The following is a 21,116-nucleotide window of genomic DNA, read 5'->3' as shown; positions in this document are numbered from 1 at the left end:
CTGATTCCCAGGCTGGCCTCACCCTGATTCCTAAGCCTTCCCACTGTGATGCACTATAGTCCCACCCCATAGAAGCCCAAAAATACAGCCTTCCTTCCTTAACCTGCTTCTTGTCAGAGGACTTGATCACAGCAATGTAAATATTATTATATATCCTCAGGCAGCAATTTAACTCAGTCGGAAGGCTGGTGGTTGGGTGGGTAGTCAGCTGGCCCTGTGGGTTCAGGTGTATAATGAGCATCTTTGACCAGAATACTGGTGCTTCTCTGGAGGAACAGAAGGGGACCAAGAACAACAGAGTTCAAGTGCACACCTGTGGTTAAAGCACTTGGGAGGTAGACAAATAGGATTAAGAGTTCAAGGTTAGCCAGGTGGTGGTGGTGCATTCCTTTGATCCCAGCACTTGGAGGCAGAGGCCCTGGGACTCTTCATGGTGGAAGAGTGGGAGCCACTCTCACAAGTGACTTGTGACCTCCAGGTCACTATGGCATGTACACAAATAAACAATAAACAACAAAAGCATAAGAGCGAAGCTGGGGATAGTAGGTCATGCCTGTGATTCTACCGCTCAGTTCCCTAGAGGCTGGATAAAGAGCTTAAGGGCAGGCAGGGCTACATCATAAGATCCTACCTCAGAGAAGACAAGACAGGAGAGCTTGGCTCCAGTCTGAATGTGCTGACCAACTGTCTCTCAAAGGTACTTAAGCAGCCTTTGGGAAATCCAGTACTCTAGCGGAGAGTGTGGCTCAGTTGGTGGAGTGCTTGCTGGGCATTCTGGAAGCCCTGCACTTGGTCCCCAGAACCCTGTACACCAGGCATACGGGTCTGGCATACCTGTAGATCCTGGCAGTCGGGAGGTAGAGGCTGGAGGAGCAGAAGTTCAAGGGCTACATAATCGATGTCAAAGCCAACATGAGATCCTGTTATAAATAAGCCAACAAAAATAAGCTGAAAAAAGAAAGCCAAGATTGTTGTGGAGAACGGAATTGTCTTCTAGGAAGCATCCATGTCTTAAATGACAACTCTAATGTTGACAATTCATGGGTAAAGGTTGGAGCATCTTCTCAGGTTCTGGCTGAATGGGGACTCGACTCATGTTTTGCCTGTGATGGTGTCCTTATCACCAGCTGACTCTTCTGGATCCTCCTCTTACGACTCCTGCTGCCTTGTGCGTGGATCCTGCTTCCCACTTCTCTCCGGGTACCCCTATATGTCCTGTAAGACTCTGACTCTGGTTCATTCCCACAACCCCCCATCCAGAGAGTGTATCAAGCTGCCATTCCCCATTCAGCAGAGAGCCTCCACCAATGGCATCTCTTTTATTAGAGTGACTCCAACCCAGCCCGGGCAACTTGTGGATCAGAACATACAGTAGATAAGGCTAACAATGAGAAGTACCAAAGACTTCAAATATGTTGGTGTAAACGAGAGAGAGATCTCTGGCGCTGCAGAGATGGCTTGGTGTCGCCCAGTCGTTGCTGGCCTTGCAGAGGGTTGTTGGTTCCCAGCAATCACATGACAGCTAACAAGTCTGTAACGCCAGTTCCAGAGGATCTGATGCCCCTTTTGGGGTCTGCAGGTTCTGCACACACATGTTGGCCAGATACACATCAAGGCAAAAACAAAACAAAAAAAAAAAAAAAAAAAAAAAAAAAAACACATTTAGCAAAAAGTTTTTCTCTCTTTCATGTAAAAGGAATGTGGAGGCAGAGAGTGTTCAGGACTGAGACAGACTCCCAGAATCCCATTCACACTCCACAGAGCACCAGAAGTCAGTGAGTGTCAGGGTTCCTCCCCTTTGCTCTCCAACTCAGGGTCTCCCTCTCTCCCTCCCTCCCTCCCCCCCTCTCTCTTTCTCCCTCTCTCTATCTCTTCCTTCCTCCTTCCCCCTCTCCACCTCTCCCCCTTTCCCTTTCCCTCCCTCCCCTCTCCTCTTCTCTCCCTCCCTCCCTCTCTCTCCCTCTCTCTCCCTCTCTCTCTCTCTTCCTCCCTCCTTCCCCCTCTCCTCCTCTCCCCCTTTCCCTTTCCCTCCCTCCCCCTCTCCTCTTCCCTCCCCCTCTCCCTCCCCACCTCTCTCTGAACCTGAACCTGGAGCTCACTGTTTTAGACAGACTAGGTGGTCCATGAGTTCCCAGAACATGTCTGTTTCTAGCCTCCAATATTGTGTGTCTAGATGCTTTCCCAGGCCTGGCTTTCTGTGGTTGCTGGGGATATGAACTTAAAACTTCATGTTTCAGCAAATACTTTACCCACTGTGCCATCTTCCTCAACCCCATACTATTTTTTTTTAAGACAGCGTCTTGCTATATGTGTCTTGCTGGGCTGAAGCTCACTCTGTAGACCAGGCTGGTCCTAAAATCAGAGAGATCTGCCTGCCTCTGCCTCCCAAGTTGCTGGGATTAGAGGCAAGCGTAACTGTGTCTGGCTGGCACACCATTTCCTTTGAAAGAGACTTCTGTGAAGTTCTTGCAATAGCTCCATGTATGTCTTACTGGCTGGGGTGTGGGTATGGCTGGACTTCAATCTAGCTTCCCCAGGCCGGCCTGTTTCCCCATGTGCTTAGGGACCGTCTGACTTCTCTAGCACCTGAGTCTTTTTCCCACTGCAGCCCCAGACTCTGAACTCCATCCACAGAGCCTTAGGAATGTGACTTGCTGAAACCTGAGCGCCAGGCCGAAGGAAAGGTTCTGTCCCAGCCTGTAGGCATCCCAGCCCAGGCGACAGGGGCAGGCTGCCTACTTGTACAGGCCAGAATGATGACTTAGAAGCTGGCCTCTGGGGGGCCACTATTTTGGGTGCTGCTGACAGTGGATGAGGAGAAAATAGCAACAAGGTCTGAGTTGCCATGAGGGGAGAACCTCTGGGGATTAGGTGTTATGTCTGCTCTGGATAATTTCAGTCGCCACCAACTCCAGGTTGAACTGAGAAAATCTACCTCCTCCTAGAGTTGGGGCATCCATATTCAGTAGGGCCTAGATTCTGGGACGAAACTGGGCACAACAACATGAGCCTTCAGAGGTGTGCCCCAGAAATGTGGCAGAGCCAGCTGGACCCATATTCTGTTCTGATTTCTTCCTCGGGGCTTCATTTGACTCAGATGTAAAATGGGTTGGGAAGCTACCAAACCAGAACACTTTCAAGTAGATTATGAATTGCAGATAGAATAAAGGGAAGCGAGGGTCCAGCTCAGTGGCCAACGTTACCCCGTCAGGTACTCGGAGTCGGGACCCTGTCCACTTGGGAGGAAAAGGATACATGTAGCTCATTGCTCAGGAGTGCTTCTGCCCATAAATGTCATTTGCTTGGACGGGACCCTCTAGGAATAGAATGAAGAAGGGAACCTTCTTTAACTCCCCCAGAGAAGCCAGAGCTGGCTCTACAGTCTTGGGGAGGACTCTGGGGAGTTTAAGGGGCTTGTGAGTGATATGTGTGGGGAGAGGGCATCAGGTGAGTTGGAAGAGAGATGTTGCGTGCAGTGTGGCAGCAGCAGAGAGATCACCCAGTTCCAGGAAATGCCAGAATGTGGCCTCCTTCATGGCCTTTGAAACGGTGCCAAGTAGTAGTGATATGAACCCATGGCTGATGGACCTGCAGAGCTGTACCTAAAGGGGTTGCTGAATGTTCCCTTTCAGCTCATCTGAACATGTGGTTCTCAGCTGGCGGTGCTGTCTGGGAGGTTTTGGAGCCATTGGGACATGGAAACAGACCATGGGTGATGGGCATCTGAAAACTACCTTTTTCTGATCCCAGCCTGAGAGCTCTGTATCTGGCCTGATGTCTCAGTTACTGTTCTGTTGCTGTGGAAAGGTATGTTGGCTAAGGCAACTTTTATATTTAACTGGGGGTTTGCTTGCAGTTTTAGGTTAGTTTATAATCATCGTGGTGGGAAGCAGACAGGCATGGTGCTGAGCAGCAGCTGAATGCTTTATATCCTGATCCACAGGCAGCAGGCAGAGAGAGAGACAAAGACAGATATAGAAAGATACAGAGAGACAGACAGAGACAGAGAGAAAGAGACTGAGCCTACTGTAGGCTTTTGAAAACTCAAAGCCCAACTCCAGTGACACACCTCCTTCTCTAACAAGTCCACACCTCCTAATCCGTCCCAAACAGTTCCACTAAATGAGAACTAAGCATTCAAACATAGGAGCCTATGTGGACCATCCTTATTCAATCAGCCACACTGAGTTCTTGATCAGCTACAACATAAGCAGCCTTAAACTCCTGCTGCCATAAATTGAGCAACTTTGAATTTCCTCAGAAACTGAGAGCCAAAATAGTGATGTCTTCCTTTAAGTGGCTTCTATCAGATATCTTGTAACAGTGGTAAGAAAAAAAATCAATAAAAATACCTATTGTTGGCATAGGAATAGTGGCTGGAAAACGCTGCTGTAAAGTAGGGAACAAGCTAGAAGAGAGGGTCTGGGGGTGGAGTACTGGATTATGGAAAGTTCAGCTGAGGCTGAAGGCCTAATACACTAGTGAGGGTGACCAGTGGGATACTCAAGTTTGGATACAGGAGGGAGAACCAGGCCATGTTCCCTGAAGTTGTGAGAGCTAAGGCTCACCCAGAAAAGTAGGCACACCAGGGAGAAAGATGCAAGGAGATAAGACCCAGAGAAACCTTCATATTCTAGGGTCAGTCTGAGGAAGCAGAAGATAAATGGGACCATCCTGAGAAAAGGGCAAAAGCAAATCATTTCACCCTCAAAACCATGACCAGGTTGTGCTGTTTGCCAGTGAGGAACCCAAAAGAAAGTTTCTGCATTGTTTTCTTCTTCCTTTTCTCCTGTTGCCCAGGCTAGCCTCCAATTCACTATGTCCTGGGGACGATTTTGAACTTCTGATCTTTCTGCCTCTGCCTCCCCAGGATTGTGATACATGGGCACCCAGCTTTATATCATGCAGGGTGAGGTGGTTTGAATGAAAATGACCCCCACAGGCACAGGCAGTGGCACTATTAGGAGGTATGGCCTTGTTGGAGTGAGTGTGGCTTTGTTAGAGGAAATGTGTCACTGTGGAGGCGGACTTTGAGATTTCAGAGTCTCACACTCTCCCTGCTGCCATAGGATCCAGATGTAGAACACTCGGTTTCCTCTCCAGCACCATGTCTGCCTGCGTGCCACCATGCTCCCCACTGCGACGATGGCGAACTAAACTGCTTAAACTGTAAGCCACCTTCCTGGTCTCCATTCTTTCTCTTCATCTTCTTAAGGCAGGAGATGGAGTTCAGGTTGCCAGGGCTTGCGCTCTTACTGGCTCCCAACTGTGAGTTTTGATTGTGGCCCAGAGAGGATGTGACACTTGTAACTTTTCTTTTTTAAACAGACAACCTCAGTCTTGGGTGAGTGTATGAAAGACAAGCTGAGGAATGAATGATTCGCCTGGTCCACAGCACTGCACCAAACCTTCTTTTGAACCCAGAACATTATTACTAACCGATCCCCAACTGCACACTCTCCTCAGTTGGCCTTGCTATGTTGGCAGGCTCCTTCCTCCTCTAGGCCACTGTGTCAGAGCTGAGAAGGTTTCCTGAGGATTGCGGCCTTCATGAGAATAAAGTCATTGTCCTACAAACCATCTTTATTATGATGAACCTTTTATTATAGAGACAGTCTGGAAATTTCTTCTGCATAAAAGTTTTCTGTACTGTGTCAGGGGATTCCCACTTGCTGAGGGGTGCCACCCAGCCCACCCTGCCTCAGCGGAGCCCTGACTTGTTGGTGCCATTTCAGGGTCTCTGGAAACAGCAGAGGCTGCCATTCCCAGGGCCGGGTAGGTCAGGTTAGGCCACGCTGGAAAGAGGGGTCAGGGTTTCAGGTGCTCCCGAATTCAGAGTCTCCCTGTTTCCCGCCTCAGCCTGTTGTCCAGAACCTGGAGCTGTCGGAGGAAGCCTGAGTTGGGACAGATATCTCGGTGGGCCTGCACCGTTTGGATGGCATCTACCAGTGTCATGTTCTCGAAGATCATGAGGAAGGCCAAGACAATTGTGGCGGAGCGGCTTATCCCCATGGCGCAGTGGACCAGCACCCGACCTGTAGGAAGACCCAAGCTAGCATTGGTCACCTGTGCCCATCTCACCTTTGGGAACAAGGGACATCTCTGGCCATCCCTTCCACCCTCACATCTCAACACCTAAAAATCTGGTCCTGTCCCCACTGTCAGATGGGGCAACGGAAGCTCAAGGTCACACAACAATTTCGCGCAAGGCTAAAGTGACCCTTCTCCTGGTCCAGGGGGGCTTTCCCTGGTAGCCGTTGCAGCTCTAGGTGAGGGTCTCCAAAGTTCCAAGACCCCTTGGATTTACATCACAGGGACTATCCGCCCCGCTCCACCCCAGTCCTACTAGCTTACTCTTGCCTATAAAGCCTTGTACTTATTTCTCCTCTTTGAGCTACTTACCCAAGAGTCTGTGTAAGGTCTTGTGATTTCTGCCTAGAGTCTGGATACTTTCTAAAGGGCATAGTTATCCTCGTGATCACAATGTGAGCGAGTGTGTGTGTGTGTGTGCGTGTGGTTGTATGTGTGTGTTGATGTGGTGGTACAATTGAGAGTATAGGTATGCATGCATGTGTATACATGCATATATGAAGGCCAGAAGTCAGCTCTGGATGTTGCTCCTTAGGTGCTGTCCATTTTCATTTTTTTTTTTTTGAGATGGGGTCTCCCACTGGCCTGGATACACTGTCCAGGCTGCCTGCCAGTGAACCTCCAATTCCCCGTATTCATCTACCTAATGCTGGAATTACAAGCACACATCTACAGTGATCTACAGCTGCCTTTTCCATGTGGGTTCCAGGGACTGAACACAGACCCTCATGTTTACACAGCAAGCACGTCTCCAACTGAGCCCTCTCCCCAAGCCCCATGCTGAACTGTCCTTACATCTGAAATCACTGATTTCCACGACGTACTCATGAAGTGATACTAGCCATCTGATCCTTAGAGCGGGAGGGCCTCTTGATGGAACCAGGCTCCCTACCCATCAAGGCTACTAGAGAAATAGCTCCTCATCCCATCCTGACCTCAACCCACCCCTTTCCCCAGCAGCTTACTTCGAGGAGTATTGAGAGCATCTCTGATGTAACGGGAAACAGGCAGAAAGTAGACACTGAGGTCAAAGAAGGGGTTATCATCTGCCTCTATGCCGTAGTACTCCAGAGGCGTTCCGCGGTAAAACTTGGCACCTGTGTCCACTTGGAACTTGCCTGCAGCAACATTCACAACATGGGTAATGCCCAGCTGGATTAGACGACTCTTGTCTCTGGCAGCATACCTGAAGGAAGTACAGGGTGGTGGGGGTGGATCTCACTGGGTCAGAACTTAACCCCTCCCCCTCTGCTCTCCTGCAAGTGTCAAGACTGAAGGGTGAACTGCCCTGTGAAGGCAGTCCTCCAAAGCAGTGGCTCTCACGCTTCTATGTGCCGCAGCCCTCATATTGTGGTGACCCCCAACCATGGGATTATTTTCATTGCAACTTCATGGCTTAGCCGTACCTTCTCTACTGCCGTGAATTGCAATGTAAATATTTTTGGAGACGGAGGTTTGTCAAAGGGGCTGTGACCCGCAGTTTGAAAGCTGCTGCTCTGAACCTTTCACCCGGGGACGCTTCCTACATGGATTTAGCTACATGCATCCGAAACCTTAGAAAAGCATCTGTGCTTTGTGCAAACACTTTCTTCTAGGAACAGATGGAAAGGAAGAATTCTAAATGTGCTGACAGATATCGTATAAGCTGAATTTAATAATATTTAAAACCGAAATATTAGGGAAAGAAACATTTTTGACAGGAAAAAAATTATTGAGTGTGGTACAGTAATCCTTTTCAACATAGTTTCACTTTTTACCCACAGTCAACTACAGATTCCAAATACTATGTTGATTCTATAGGTAAACAACTAATAGATTTTAAATTTTGTACTGCCGTGCCGTGCTGTGCCCACGGCTGTCAGTAGTGGTCAATTTCACAGGGCTATGTAGAGGAAACCTTAACTGAGAAATTGCTACCTTCGGACTGGCTATCGACATGTTTCTGGGAAGTGTTTCAGTTGTCAATTGACGTAGGAGGATGGAGCCCACTGTGGGTAGAGCCATCCCTAGCAGGTGGGCCTGGGCTGCGTAAGAATGGTAGCTAAGCAAGCCAGAGGAAGCAAGTCAGGAGGTGGCATTTCTTCATGGTTTCTGCTTCAACCTCCTGCCTTGGCTTCTCTTGATGATCAACTATAACTATAATCCAAATAAACTCTTTCCTCCCCAAGTTGGTTTTGGTCAATGTTTTACCATAGTGACAGAAAGCACAGCAGAACAAGGACAAGCATTACCCTTTTGGCCAGTGTAAACACATGGCGTATGCCACTTTACCTGTTAATTACTGGCTATCTCGGCTATGAGGTTGACTAACATGGTATCACGGGCAGACCTGTGTACAATTAGTGTTCACTCAATATAATAATTATTCCACCTTGTTATTATTAGTACTACTTAATCTAACTTACAAATTAAACTTTTCAAAGGTATGCGTCAGTAGGGAAACCACAGCATATATTATGAGCTTTTGGCACCGTTTTTAGTTTAGATATCCACAGGGGAACATGGAACAAACCCCCTCAGGCAAAACAAGTTCCTGTGTATCTAAATTGTGCAACACCACAAATCACTAAACTATGGTAAATGCAGGTAAACAGGGAGGGATGTTTGCGTTTTATCAAGGACCCGTGAAGATACAATAGAACAGAAGGTTACAAGAGTTTTTAAATCCGTGGTGTGATTAATTTAAAAAGCTTTCTTTCTATATAAAGCCCATCTCAAAACAGTATTACAAAGCGATGGCAGTTTTACCAAAAATAGCACCGTGAAAAAACACACATGAGCATTTTAAGAGTCTACAAGGATCTCTATCTCTGTGAGAAGAGGAATATTGTCAGCTAGATATTAATCTATGTATTAATTGATTCTAAAGTCTATGTACGTATGTAGATGGGCATTTTGTCTGCATGCACATCTGCACACTAGAAGATGGCTTTGGATCCTATGGGACTACAGTTATAGATGGTTGTGAGCGACCACGTAGTTGCTGGGACTTGAACTTTGGACCTCTGGAGGCGCAGTCAGGGCTCTCAACTATTGAGCCATCTCCCTAGCCCAATGAATTCTAAATACAAAGGGAAATTATATTTTTTCTATATATTTAATCTATATTTTCTTTTAAAATGATGTAGTTACATTCAGTGGTGTTTTTGTCTGTGTGCATGTCTGTGTAAGGGCATTGGACCCTCTAGAACTAGAGTTGCAAACAGTTGTGAGCTGCCTTGTGGGTGCTGGGAATGGAATCCAGGTCCCATGAAAGAACAGCCAGTGCTGTCTAGACCTCTGAACCATCTTTCCATCCCCTTATATTTTTAACATTTAAGAAAGCTAAAGCCAAAGCAAGGTTATCTGGTGGGGGGAACCAGACTCTCGGGAGGGAGAGAAAAGAAGGGCATGGGGTGGGGTGGATACACAGCGAAGCATGACTTGAATCCCAACACTGCAGGCAGAAGCAGGTGGATCTCTAGAAGTTCAAGGTTGACCTAGTCTTCCTGGGCAATTTCAAGTTAGCTACAGTGAGACCCAGTCTCAAATTTTAAAAAGAAAAAGAAAAAGAGGGAAAGAATACGGGAGGCGAATAAGGTCAAATACACAGTAACTTGAAAAACCTGCCAAACCCATCCCTATATACAATGAATATGCACCAATTTAACTGAGACAGGCATGGCAGCTTGTCCCAACACCTTCAGTCCCAACACTTTAAAGGCAGAAGCAGGAGGGATCTTTATGAGTTTGAGGTTAGCCTGTTCTACCCTGGACAGCCAGTGAGACTCTGAACCAATAATGGTGAGGATGATGATGCTTTCAGGTAGACTAGACACATGGCTCAACTTGCAGAGCGCCTGCTTAGCACACACAACGCCCTGGGTTTGATCACCAGCATAAAACAGGCATGGTGGCAAAGGTAGCAATGCAAACTTGTAAAGCCAGCTCTTTGGAGGTGGAGGCTGGAGGATAGGAAACAAGATATCCTCTGCTACAGTTACATGGGGAATTTGAGCCAACCTGGGGTACTTGGCCTCTGAGGGGGGGCGGTGAGGGAGGAAGGGAGGAAGGGAAGGGGGAGGGAGGGAGGGAGGAAAAGAATCATGTCTAAGGCACACGTAATTCTCTATTTTTCATGGCCTGAAAAGATGAAACTATTCATTTTTGTGTATTTTTCTTACCTGTGTTCTGCTTCCACACTCAGCACAAGAGAGACAAACGTGAGCAATGGAGTACTGAGCACCATCTGGGGGAGGCTTGTCTCGCTAGTCACACGCACCAGCCACCCCTAACCCCTACAGGGGTCTTACTTACGCATCTCCCAAGAAAAGGTTGGGCCAGACCTCATTGATGTGGGTCAGTGTGGTGGTCCGACGGACCCACAGCAGTCGCTGCAGTGAGGCCAGTGTGGGCGACTGGTAGGGGGACACCTGGACTGCCCCATGAATCTTTGGTCTCCGAAGTTCCTGCTTTTGCAATGAGTCCATCCTGGGAACAGAGTGAACCGGACAGTAACTGGAGCAGGCTCCCCAAGGGTGGATCCAGTAGGCAGGGAGGCCTGTGTTGCAGTCCCAGGAGCCAGTGGGATGCTGTGGGGCCCAGCCTTGGCTAGGCTATTAACTGGCTCAGCTGGGCTAGAACCTAGAACCTTTTCCCTGGGAACAAGGAGAACTAGAACACCCTTGTCAGTACCATGGCGCTAAGCACTTTCCTGAGGCCATGGGTGTTAGGAATGTTGGTCTTAGGGACCTTGGGGGATTTCTGTAGGGCTAATCAGTGCAGATTACACCCCTTAAGTCACTGGAAACCCCAGCTGGCTGAGGCTCTTGGAGAGGACTCAGGATATCCCTCTAAACCCAGGCAGCTTATTGGTAGCTCCCAGCCCGGCTGTTTCTAAGGCTGATGCCTGAGGTCAGAGCACTGTCCAGGGTCACAGCCCAGCTACGAGTTGGCATTAGTCAGCTTGTTCACACCAAGTGAGCTCGTGCCTCTCGTGTGCAGAACGTGTCCCTTGCGGTGTGTTCCATGTTTCACAGGGAGGGACACTGAAGCTTGGGTGTCAGTTCAGCAACACCCAAAGGCAAATGGCTGAAGACTACCCTGAGCTTGATAGCCAAGTGAATGACTTCCATTCATTCCCCAACCTTCCAGTTGCCAGGGGGTGGTCACCAACTGGTGTGTCTCCTCTAGGGAGCTGTCAGGGCTGAGCTACACATCTGCTTTCAGGCCCCAGGCTTTTTTCCTCCTTACCCTTGTGGTTCAGGCCAGTACACCTGTGCTGGCCTCAGCCGGAAGGAGTGGGTTGTGTCTGGAGTGGGCTGGCTCAGATCAACGGGGACCTTGCAGAGCTGAGGTGTCAGAGGCACCAGAACCTGGGCCTGGTGCCTTAGAGGGAAGGGGAACTTATCTTGGCTAACTGCCCCTGGTCCCCTCAAGGAGTAACTAGAGAAGGTACAGACTGGGTAGAGAGTCTTTTCCCTCTGGCAGGCACTGCCAAGACCAGAAAGAGAAATGGGCACCCAGGAGACCACTGGCTTGGCCACACTCACCCAGCGAGTGGACGATGAGCTAGGTGGGAGGGAGGGCCGGGCTTTCTCCCTCATCCCGCTCTGTGACCTCTCGGGCAGGCTGAGTGGCCTGCCACCTACCTAGGGCATGGTCTGGGGCCAGGAATGGGGGGCTGGGTGCAGGGGCAGGCCGAGTGGAACAGTCCTAAGGCAGGTTCCGTCCAGAACACAAATGCTGTGAAGCGCCTAGGATTCCAGGTCCCTGCATTTGAGCCAATGGGATGTGAGGGAAGATGAAGACAGACCTACGCTGCTTGGCTCCCCCTACTGCCTCTGCTGTGTGTCCTAACCATCCTGAAGATGTGCAACCACCTGAAGAGATGCCTGAGGAACAGACACCCCTCACAACAAGGATATATCCTGGGACCTAAGCAAGTTTTCGTTCCTGTCTGAGCCTTGGTTTCTCATGGTACAGACTCCTGGGGCGGCCTGACTTTTCTATGTTCTCTGGTGTTCTGCTGGCTGCAAGAGAAAGGAATGAGTCTGTCTGAAGTAACAAGGGACATTAGGGTGGAGGGGACACCTGAATCCTGGGGAGGCCAATAGCCACTCTGGACAGAAGCCACTAGGTAGACTCCTCCAGCCATGAGTGGAACTAGACAGGGATTTGGGGAAACCATAGTCCCGGCACAGGCCTGCTAAATTTGGCATGGGGTTCGTCTGCCCTCTAGTGGCCAGTGGCTGCCAGGCAGCACTACTTTGTCCCAGGAGCTGGATGGTGGGATTTAGGGGATGTCCTTAGTTTCCCCGGTCTAATTCAGATCTGTAGGAAAGATTTTTTCTTACGACTTAGGGTCCCCTGGTCAGGTCCTACCAAGGACCCTGCTCCTAGTTCATAGGCCATGTGTAGCCCAGCGATCTGCTCTAGTCCTCTGAGGGCTCCTTTTACCTCTCAGTCAGAGCCAGGCCCAGCAAGCAGTTCACTCACTGAACCATTCTCTAAGCTTTAGGCACTCCCCCCATGCCCACCCCACCAAAGGAAGCCCAGGGACCCAGTACCCTTGATTCCTGCTACCCCTGGCCTATGGAGGGCCCTGCTCGACAGTGACTTGTGTATCTCAGGAGGAGGCATGGCTGAATGTCCCGCAGGAACAGGCCACCCGTTCACACTCATGGTAGTCCTCACGTGGCTTCCTCGTGCTACCTGGCTGCTACTTCTCTGTGACTTCAGCAGAGACGTTGCTTCTGTGACTGTGGTTTTCTTGCCCACACTACCACTGTTTATAGGGCCTACGCATACTTGCCTTCTGTTGGCATTGGTAGCATCTCTAGCTTTCTGATGCCTGTCTTTCACTCTGTCCCAGGAAAAACAGCCTTCTAGAAAACCACCCTGCATACCCCAGGCCTTGCTCAGCCACCCGGGGGGGACACAGCAGCTGTTTGGCACCTACCTCTTTAGCTGTAACCTCAGAACACATTTCTCCTGGTCTCCTCTGCTGCTCCCTCTCTGTCTCCCTGCTTCCCCGGGGGAGAGTAGACCAAGTGGGACCAGTGTTCTCACAGTAGGGTATCGAGGAGTCTGGGAAAGAGACTTTGGCAGGCAGATGCCAAGGGTAGGCTGCAGTGGTCTCTGCCCAGTGTGCATCCTTTTAGCCCGGAGGGAGACAGGTCTGTGTGGGAGTCTGGGAGCCTGAATCTTCACTAGGGGCTGCTGGGAAACTCCCATGACATCATAAGTGAAATGTGCCTCCTAGAGGCCCTACATCATGGGAGATGCCACATAAATGTGGCATTATGTTATTTATATTGCTCCAATCGGTCTCACCCTTTCAGGATTCAGCCAAGACCTGTAGAGGGTAGATCACTATGGTTTCACCTGGCTCTCTGTGTTTCTTGATTATATTCCCAACTGTATTAGCCAGGGTTCTCTAGAGTCACAGAACTTATGAATAGTCTCTATATAGCGAGGTATTTATTGATGACTTACAGTCTGTAGTCCAATCCCTTAACAGTGATCTGCAGCAGCTGTGATGTCCAGGGATCTAGCAGATGCTCAGTCCCACAGGGCAAGCAGGCAGAGCCTCACAAGGCAAGCAGGCAAAGTCCCAGAAGGCAGGCAGGCCGAGAGAGAGCCTTCCTTGTTCTAATGCCCAAGTGAAGGTGTGTCCCAGATTAAAGATGGGTGCCACCACACCTGGATCTGGGACTTGCTTGTCCCAGATGACCTTAAGCTCAGTGATCTCCTTGGCTTAGTTTCCTAAGATTCTTAAACTCTATGCCTCAAGATCAAGATCAAAGGTGGGCCTCCCAATTTTCGATTCCAGATATGGTCAAGTTGACAACCAGAAATAGCCACTACACCAGCTTAAGGAAATATACTACAGACCAGACAGAGCCCAGGCCTCTGGTCTTCATGCTGGCTCATAAAGCAGGCAGTATCAACATCCCCACTTTCCAGATGAGAAAAATCAAGGCTCAGACTGATTAAACTGGCTCAGCAGTTTACCCAAGGTCACACAGTGGTGAGAGACCAGGTTCTGTGCCTCTATCTCTGACCCATTTGGATTCCCACAACCCAATCCTCACAGTTGCCCAGTACACATAGGCATAGGTGCCTTGGGACCTAGTACCCAGTATTCCCAGGGGCCTCTGCTTAGGGCCGTTCGCTCACCTGTAGGGAGATCCGGCCCAGGCCGCAGTCTTCTCCAGCCCACAGTTTGTGCTGCCGGCTTCCAGCCGCCTGTCTCTGCACACTTGATGCTGTTTCTATTTTTTGATTTGAGTTTAATTGTAAAGCATGTTGTCTCCCTGTAGCTTCCCCTTGCCACTCCCAACTTGTCCATTGGTCCCACAGCATGGTCAGCCCCAGACTCAGACGGGTACTTTCTTCTTAGACCCAGGCCCTCAGCTTTAGTGTTAAGCATACAGGAAGCTCAGAGGGTTGCCTGCGGTGTGAGGTAGGAGTAGATTTGGGTAACTGGGTGGGGAGAAGGAAGATCAGGTAAACCATCTTAACCACCCCTCCCAGAACCTGAATGGTGGTGTACACTTTTAATTCTAATACCCAGGAGGCAGAGGCAGGATGGTCTCTGTGACTTCAAGGACAGCCTGGTCTACAGAGTGAGTTCTAGGCCAGTCAGGTGTTTTAGACAGTCATAGTGAGACCCTGTCTAAAACACAACACACGCACCTAAAACAAAACAGAAAACCGCCTCCACTTAGGACCGGGAGGTGTTGCTCAACGGTAGAGCACTTATCTAGTATGGTTAAGACCCTGAGTTCCATTCCACCACTGGCCAAAATAAATGCACCCCGGACCCCCACCATCTCTTGGCTTTCTAAGGTTACCCAGAACTAGGGCAGAGATAAAACGCTGAAGTGACCTGTGCTGGAGGTCACTATCTCCAAGCGCGTACAGCGGCAGAACACCAGCACATAGGCCTAGGAGCCTCTGTTTCAGGGTGACTGGTTCAGATTACAGTCCGGCAGGTTCAGACGAGGTAGCACAAAGTTGTAAAGGGATGGTAGAGCAGGTTTGTGCACTCAGCGGCTCTATCCAGGAGCAGCTGTCCCTTCCACTCACTCTAGCTCTCCCTCCAAGACAGATGCCCTCGGGGTCTGCCTAGTAAGAGCCCACTGGATTTGAGATTAAAAAACTATCCTTTTAATCCAGATGCTCTAACTATACACCCATATCATAATATTCTCCAACCCTAGCCCTACCACCACACACACACACACACACACACACACACACACACACACACACACACACACTCAGGCTTATGTCCTCTGAACTCCTGGTAGCTAAGACTCAACCACCGCTGAGGTCCTTGAGCTTCAAGGACAGCTGGGGAGAACACTGAGAATCATTCTCCCTGGCCCTCCCTATCAGAGAACTTGGGGATCCTGTCTCAAGAACCTCAAAGACCAGTTGACAGATAGCCCACTCCCACCTGTGGAGACTGAAGACAGCGGCTGAGAGGACATTCGGAACGCAGGAGGAAGCTGTTGCCACGGTGGGTTCGACGGTGAGTGCCACACTGGGCCCCTTCCATCTTCTGGGCATCCACTTGAGCTAAGGCTGCTGTGAGGACCAGGGCAAGAGTAGCAAACTGGCAGAGCCTGGTGGCAGAAGGTAAGGACCGGCTCTGGGGAAGAGAGAACCTTCGAGTTACAGGCAGCTAAACAAAGGCCTAGGCTAGCTGGGTCTTTAGGATGGGAGTAAGAGCTGTTACCTAACCAACCTTCATCCTGGAGTTCTCCATGCCAGTTTGAGTGGATACATGTACAAGGAGAAAGGGTGAGGGTAGGATTGATACCCATGGCTTATGGAGAGAGATAGCCCCTCTTCACAGCCCCCTCACTCTGTGGCCTCAGCCGTGGGCTTGCTGGGTACAGTTGCACAGCCTGTGGACTGCTAATCTCTGAGGACTTTCATGACACAGATGATTCTGTGGATGTCATCTCTATAAGTTGGGCAATGCTGCAGCCCTGTTCAACCAACTTCCCCCAAGCCAGCTGTCTGCTGGGCAGACGCTGAGCTCAGAAGCCAGGGTGTCTGATATCCCAGGCTAAGGGAGCAGCGTGACAGGGCATGCTGTAAAATCTGCTGCTCTGCCACGTGCCTCATTCCTGTCTGGGGAGGAAAGAGCAGGCTGTGAACTTGCCATCTACTTGGGGAACATATTCTTGGTCACTAACACCAGCATATTTCCTAAGAAGTATGAGACAGCCCAGCCTGGCTCTGCTGCTATCTGGGTATTTGGTAAATCCTATAGGCTCTCAGGAGAGGTTGAGCAGCACCCAAAAGCAGGTAGGAGGAATACAACACACACACACGTACACACACACATATATGTATACATGTATATATGTATATGTGTATATATAATTTATATACAGCATTATATATAAAATAGAATGTATAATTATATGATATATACTATATAATTATATTATATGTTATTATATACCAGCATAGCATATTATCTATATATGTTATACATGATATATTATACATCATATATAGTAGTATGATGTACATATAACACTAACCTTTCCTTTCTCATCTTTCTCTTTTATCCACCCCCACCCTCACACCTCTGTGTGTGTGTGTCTTTGCGGTCTACTATGATCGAAATAGGTTATCTTGGTTTTTTTTTTTTTTTGTTTTGTTTTCCATTTCATATGCCAGGTCCACAAACTTCCAAGGATGTTTCTGTGTCTCTCATCCCAATACTAGGTCCAGCCTTGTGAGAGTTTTGGAGACTCAGGCTCAGGTCCTCACGCCTATGTGACAAGTGCTTTATCCACTGAGCCGTCTTCCATCTTTCTCTACTCTCTAAAGAATCTAGGTGGAAAGATGGCCTGCCAGGCCCTGGTGAAACCTTGGATGACAAAGGGAACCCAGCACCTTGGGAAAGTGAGTGAGTTCTCAGTTCAGGCACACACAGGCCCTCAACTGACTTCACGCTCGGCTTGGCCTCCTTGGCCTGGCTTACCTGGCTCCTTAGCTCTGACCTGCACCCCGAAGTTGCTGGTCCAGCTGGCAGAGCTGGCGGAGGAAGCCACGGTTGGGAAAGATCCATCTGCGTTCCCTCACTGTGATTATGGCCTGCTGCAAGGACAGGTGCTGGCGCAGCATGAGGTAAGCCAGCACCAGAGTGGCAGACCGGCTCACACCCACCACACAGTGCACCAGCACCTTAGCTGAAGAAGACATGCAGGTGAAGGACTCCTCCCCACCAGCCAGCCCACCCAAGGAACGGGGTCAAAACCCAAAGTCCATTCCCAAACTTGTCTTGGATGTATTATGGGACCTAATGCAAGTCCCTCAGCCTCTTGTGGGCCTCAGTGTCCTGATCTTTCAAACGAGTGAACTAACATCTGTTTTTCTAAGTCTTTAACTACAGTTTAAACCCTCAACATGACTTAGAAAAACCTTGGAGACCTAGCCATTCATCACCCTGAATCTCGCCTCAGCCAGAACCCACCTCGAATCTCAGCTCTAGGAACACGGGCTGACTTGCAGTTGCTTGGCATTGCCATGACCTCTGACCTTTCCCCCTGATCTTGGGCTGACTAACCTTTACTCATCCATCCAGTCTCATCTCAGACGTGGTTCCCTCTATCTACTCACCCCACTACTGAGGGTGTCACCGGAGTCACAAAGCCATCAGCCCTTCCTGCATGTGACCCAAGGAAGCTGCTGTGTTGGGAAATCCCTAGCACCAGGGTCCTCTGGATTGAGTGTTTCCGGAGCTCTTCACATCTGCTCTGTTATTTCAGTAACATTCGGAACACATCACTGTTTGACTAGCAAGTTCTACAAGAGCAGATGCCCTGGCTCACTTAAGTCTGGCTTCCTAGAATCTAGTCCTTTCTTTGACACCGGGTGAATAATGACCAGGTGATGGGTTGAATGGATGAATGAAATAAAATGTCAAAGTGCTTTGGCTATTAGGAAGCAACATGAACCTTACCAAATTCATCATCATTAAAAAAAAAAAAAAAGTTAGGAAACAGAAATCCAGAGAAGGACACACTGGCTTGTCCAGGGTCACAAAGCAAAGGGGACATGGCTGTTTCCTAAAATGAACAGTGAGGGCTCTAGCCTCTCCAGACCTATTGCATCTTGGGTATATTGTTTTGTTCATTTGGAAGTACGTTGGGGCAGACCTACGTGATGCTTTCCCAGGGCAGCCTGGGAAGAAATTCGGAGTAAGAATTATTTGGCCTCACTTTCTCCTTCTGTGAAGCAATGCCATTAGGGAAAAATAAAATGCTGAGGCATAGAGGGGAAGATTTTTTTTTTTAAACAAAACATGGTTGGGAGGATGCTGAAGATTGAGGGGAAGTTGGATATCCTTCCAACGAGTGAGCAGACTGCAATTCATGCTCGGCCTCAAGTCCTACCTCCAGGTGTGGTGAGGGCACAGTGGATGAAGTCGGCTGCTGAGGAGAAGTAGGTGCCGATATTGAAATCAGGGAGATCGTGGGCTGGGATCCCCAGGTAGCTCACACTGCTGCCGTAGAAGTCAGGACCCCCCTGACAGTAGAGTCCCCCGTGGGCGGCATTCAGCACATGGGTAATCCCCAACTTCCACAGTTCAAATCGGTTATTTGCTGTGGCCCTGGGAGGGGCAGAAAGGGAGCTGGATTTGGGCTGAGCCTCTGAGTTGGGAAGGAGGCTTGTTTGACCCCTGCTTTGGGAAGGGTGAAGCTGTGAAGGTAAAAAGGGAGCTAGAACTCATCGATACTGAGTCTGCAGCTCTCTGTCCCTGCCCCAGAGAGTTCGGTTGGTAAAGTTGGTGCTGCGAGGGGTATTCTTTGACCCCTTAAGTTGTCTCAGCAGCCTGCCCCCACCATAGGCAGGAAGGAAGAGATTGCTTCAGCCCTGAGAACTAGCTGCCCCTCCCTTCTTGCCACCTGTCCTACTACTCACAGACATCATCTAGAGTCACTTGGTCTCCACGTCACTCCTGCAACTAATGTACAAATATTTAGATATGACACCTTTCCTGACTCATCCGAAGTCAGGCTTCTCCACCCACTCTGTGTCCACAGGAAGCAAGCTGGGATCAGAAAGTATGATCTAAGTCTATGCTATTTTATATTCCTAATGTTGTTGCTTGCCAGACTGTCGGGTTTGTTGTCCTAAGATGTGCCTGAAGACCCCAGGAATCTTCCAGTCAGGAAGTCTCTCAGACCCCCCTCCCCCGGCCCCCCACAAAGAGCTCAGGCTCCCCCTAGTGTTAGGAACTGGCCACCGAATCGCTCCTGGCACTTGGAAAATTCGTGGCCTGGGGCTGGTTAGAAGCAACCAGTTCTGTTGCCTGTAGCCACCTCCTCAGGTAAAGAGTTCACGGATTGCTACTTCTTGCCGGACTCCTACAACCCTGTCAGCAGCCACTCACGCATCTCCTAAGAAAAGGTTGGGCCAGACTTCATCCACTCTGCTGCAAGAGGCTCTCCCGGCCCTCAGGAGCTCTTCCAGCTGCAGGATACCGGGGCAAAGTCTGGCTTCCTTTTCTTCCCCAAGTTTTGGGATGGAGGCATCAGCCATGGGCCGGCCTGCCTACCCCTCTGCCTTCGCGGTCAAGTCACCCTCTCTGCTTCCCTGTGTTATTTCTCCTCGCCAGAGATTGGCATTGACAGGTGCGACAGTGACTCAGCAAGGCCAGGGGCCTCCGAATACGGCAGGACCTATTTCCCTCGTGCCGACTCCCATCCCTTAAGTTTCCGAAAACGTGGAATTGGACCCCCTACAAGTCACTATCTCTCGCTACCTCTGTGGGTTCCTTCTGTAGAGCTAAGGGTACACCTGCCCCGGAGAATTGTTGAAGGGTTAAACACAAGGTTCGCTGTGGGGCAGGTACTTTGACATAGGTTCATTCGTAGGTTTAGAGCCTGCGTGGACTGCTTCCGACAAGAGTTAAAGCAGAGGCGGACACCGAGGAACGAATGTTAGAGAAGACCTTTGCAGGTCTAAGACAAACAGGGTTAGACGCCGATGTCTGCTGTATTGGAGCCTTTGGATTGTGGAGGACAGGGGACATTGAGTTGTGGAGTCACAGAAAATTAGGCAAATGGAGGAATGCATCTGATGTGTGCCCGTAAGGTTCACATGGAAAATTTGAACGACTATAATGAAGATAATTTTTTGTGCGTGCGTGTGTGTGTGTGTGTGTGTGTGTGTGTGTGTGTGTTTTAAGAGAAAGATGATGGGTCCTTTTATGTCAAAGAGAGGTGATCATTGCCCGAGGCTCTGAGAGTTCATGGACATCAGAACCATTTTATAAAAGATTTATTCTTATCATTAAAAATAATTTTATTTGTAAGGGAGAGATGGCTCAGTGGTTAAGAACACAGATATCCACGCAGGCAAACATTTATACATATAAAAGTTTTCAAATTATTTTACGTTTGAGTACCTTCAGATATGTGTGTGGGCCACATGCCTCCCGTGCCTGCTGGGTTCAGAAGGGGCTGTTGGATCCCCTGGGACTAGAGTTCTAGATTGTTTTAGGTGGCATGTGCCACTGAACTTGAGGCATCGAGGTGGCAGGAGATTAAACCTGAGTCTCCAGCAAGAGCAGCAAGTGCTCTAACCACTGAGCAACAACTCTACCCCCATCAGAAACATTTTGAAGATAGGAGAGTCCTCTGCTTACAAGGGCTGAAGATGAGATGTTTTGCCCCGTCTCATGCAGCTTCACGGAGTCCCTAAAAGTATGAGCACACTGGGCAGATTTCTACCCCTGCCCTCCTCCCGTCCACGTTAGAATCTGTCCTCAACTCCTTCAGAACTACCAGAGCTGGTACTTCATTGTTCAGGAAAGTAGAGCCAAAGAGGGCCGAGATTTCAAGCTGCAGATGGCTTCAGACATGGATTCTGTTCATGTCTGGTTTAGAAGGGGGTGTTCTGTTAGGGGGAGGGGCATAGCAGAATCAGGAAAGAACACAGTTTCTGGGGACAGTTTGGGGTTGGATACCAGCTTGGGTACATATTATGCTACGTAAGGCTACAATGTT

General features: G+C 49.3%; 1 protein-coding gene across 10 annotated transcripts; it reads right to left on the bottom strand.

Moving 5' to 3' along the window:
• Window positions 1-5,592: 5,592 nt before the first annotated feature.
• Window positions 5,593-19,690, bottom strand: LOC308427972 (dual specificity protein phosphatase 13B). 10 transcript variants are annotated; one of them, XM_080926295.1, is made up of 7 exons: window positions 18,498-18,637; window positions 17,084-17,291; window positions 15,536-15,730; window positions 14,251-14,345; window positions 10,387-10,560; window positions 7,056-7,276; window positions 5,593-6,035 (listed from the first exon to the last, which is right to left on the bottom strand). In XM_080926295.1, the coding sequence occupies exons 2-7, from the start codon at window positions 17,168-17,170 to the stop codon at window positions 5,833-5,835; spliced, it is 975 nt and encodes a 324-aa protein (XP_080782421.1). In that variant the 5' UTR covers window positions 17,171-17,291; window positions 18,498-18,637; the 3' UTR covers window positions 5,593-5,832. The 10 variants fall into 10 exon arrangements, with proteins under 10 accessions (XP_080782421.1, XP_080782424.1, XP_080782426.1 ...); XM_080926298.1 differs by lacking the exon at window positions 17,084-17,291 and having other exon boundaries at window positions 18,498-18,616; XM_080926297.1 differs by lacking the exons at window positions 5,593-6,035; window positions 17,084-17,291 and adding an exon at window positions 19,499-19,690 and having other exon boundaries at window positions 7,136-7,276; window positions 18,498-18,715.
• Between the last annotated feature and the right edge of the window lie 1,426 nt (window positions 19,691-21,116).

The sequence above is a fragment of the Micromys minutus genome, assembly GCF_963924665.1.
Source record: "Micromys minutus genome assembly, chromosome: 12".
Taxonomy (NCBI): Eukaryota; Metazoa; Chordata; class Mammalia; order Rodentia; family Muridae; genus Micromys; species Micromys minutus.
The sequence above is the reverse complement of the archived record's forward strand: the minus strand, read 5'-3'. Positions and strand labels throughout refer to the sequence as shown.

What these genes read in the sequence shown, in the direction of transcription:
- LOC308427972 (XM_080926295.1), bottom strand. Translation starts at nt 17,170, where the DNA reads ATGGATCTTTCCCAACCGTGGCTTCCTCCGCCAGCTCTGCCAGCTGGA. An exon ending in GGTCAGAGCTAAGGAGCCAG is followed by an intron (nt 15,731 to 17,083) that starts GTAAGCCAGGCC and finishes TCTCTTCCCCAG; the next exon opens with AGCCGGTCCTTACCTTCTGC. An exon ending in TGCTCTCAATACTCCTCGAA is followed by an intron (nt 6,036 to 7,055) that starts GTAAGCTGCTGG and finishes GTCTTCCTACAG; the next exon opens with GTCGGGTGCTGGTCCACTGC.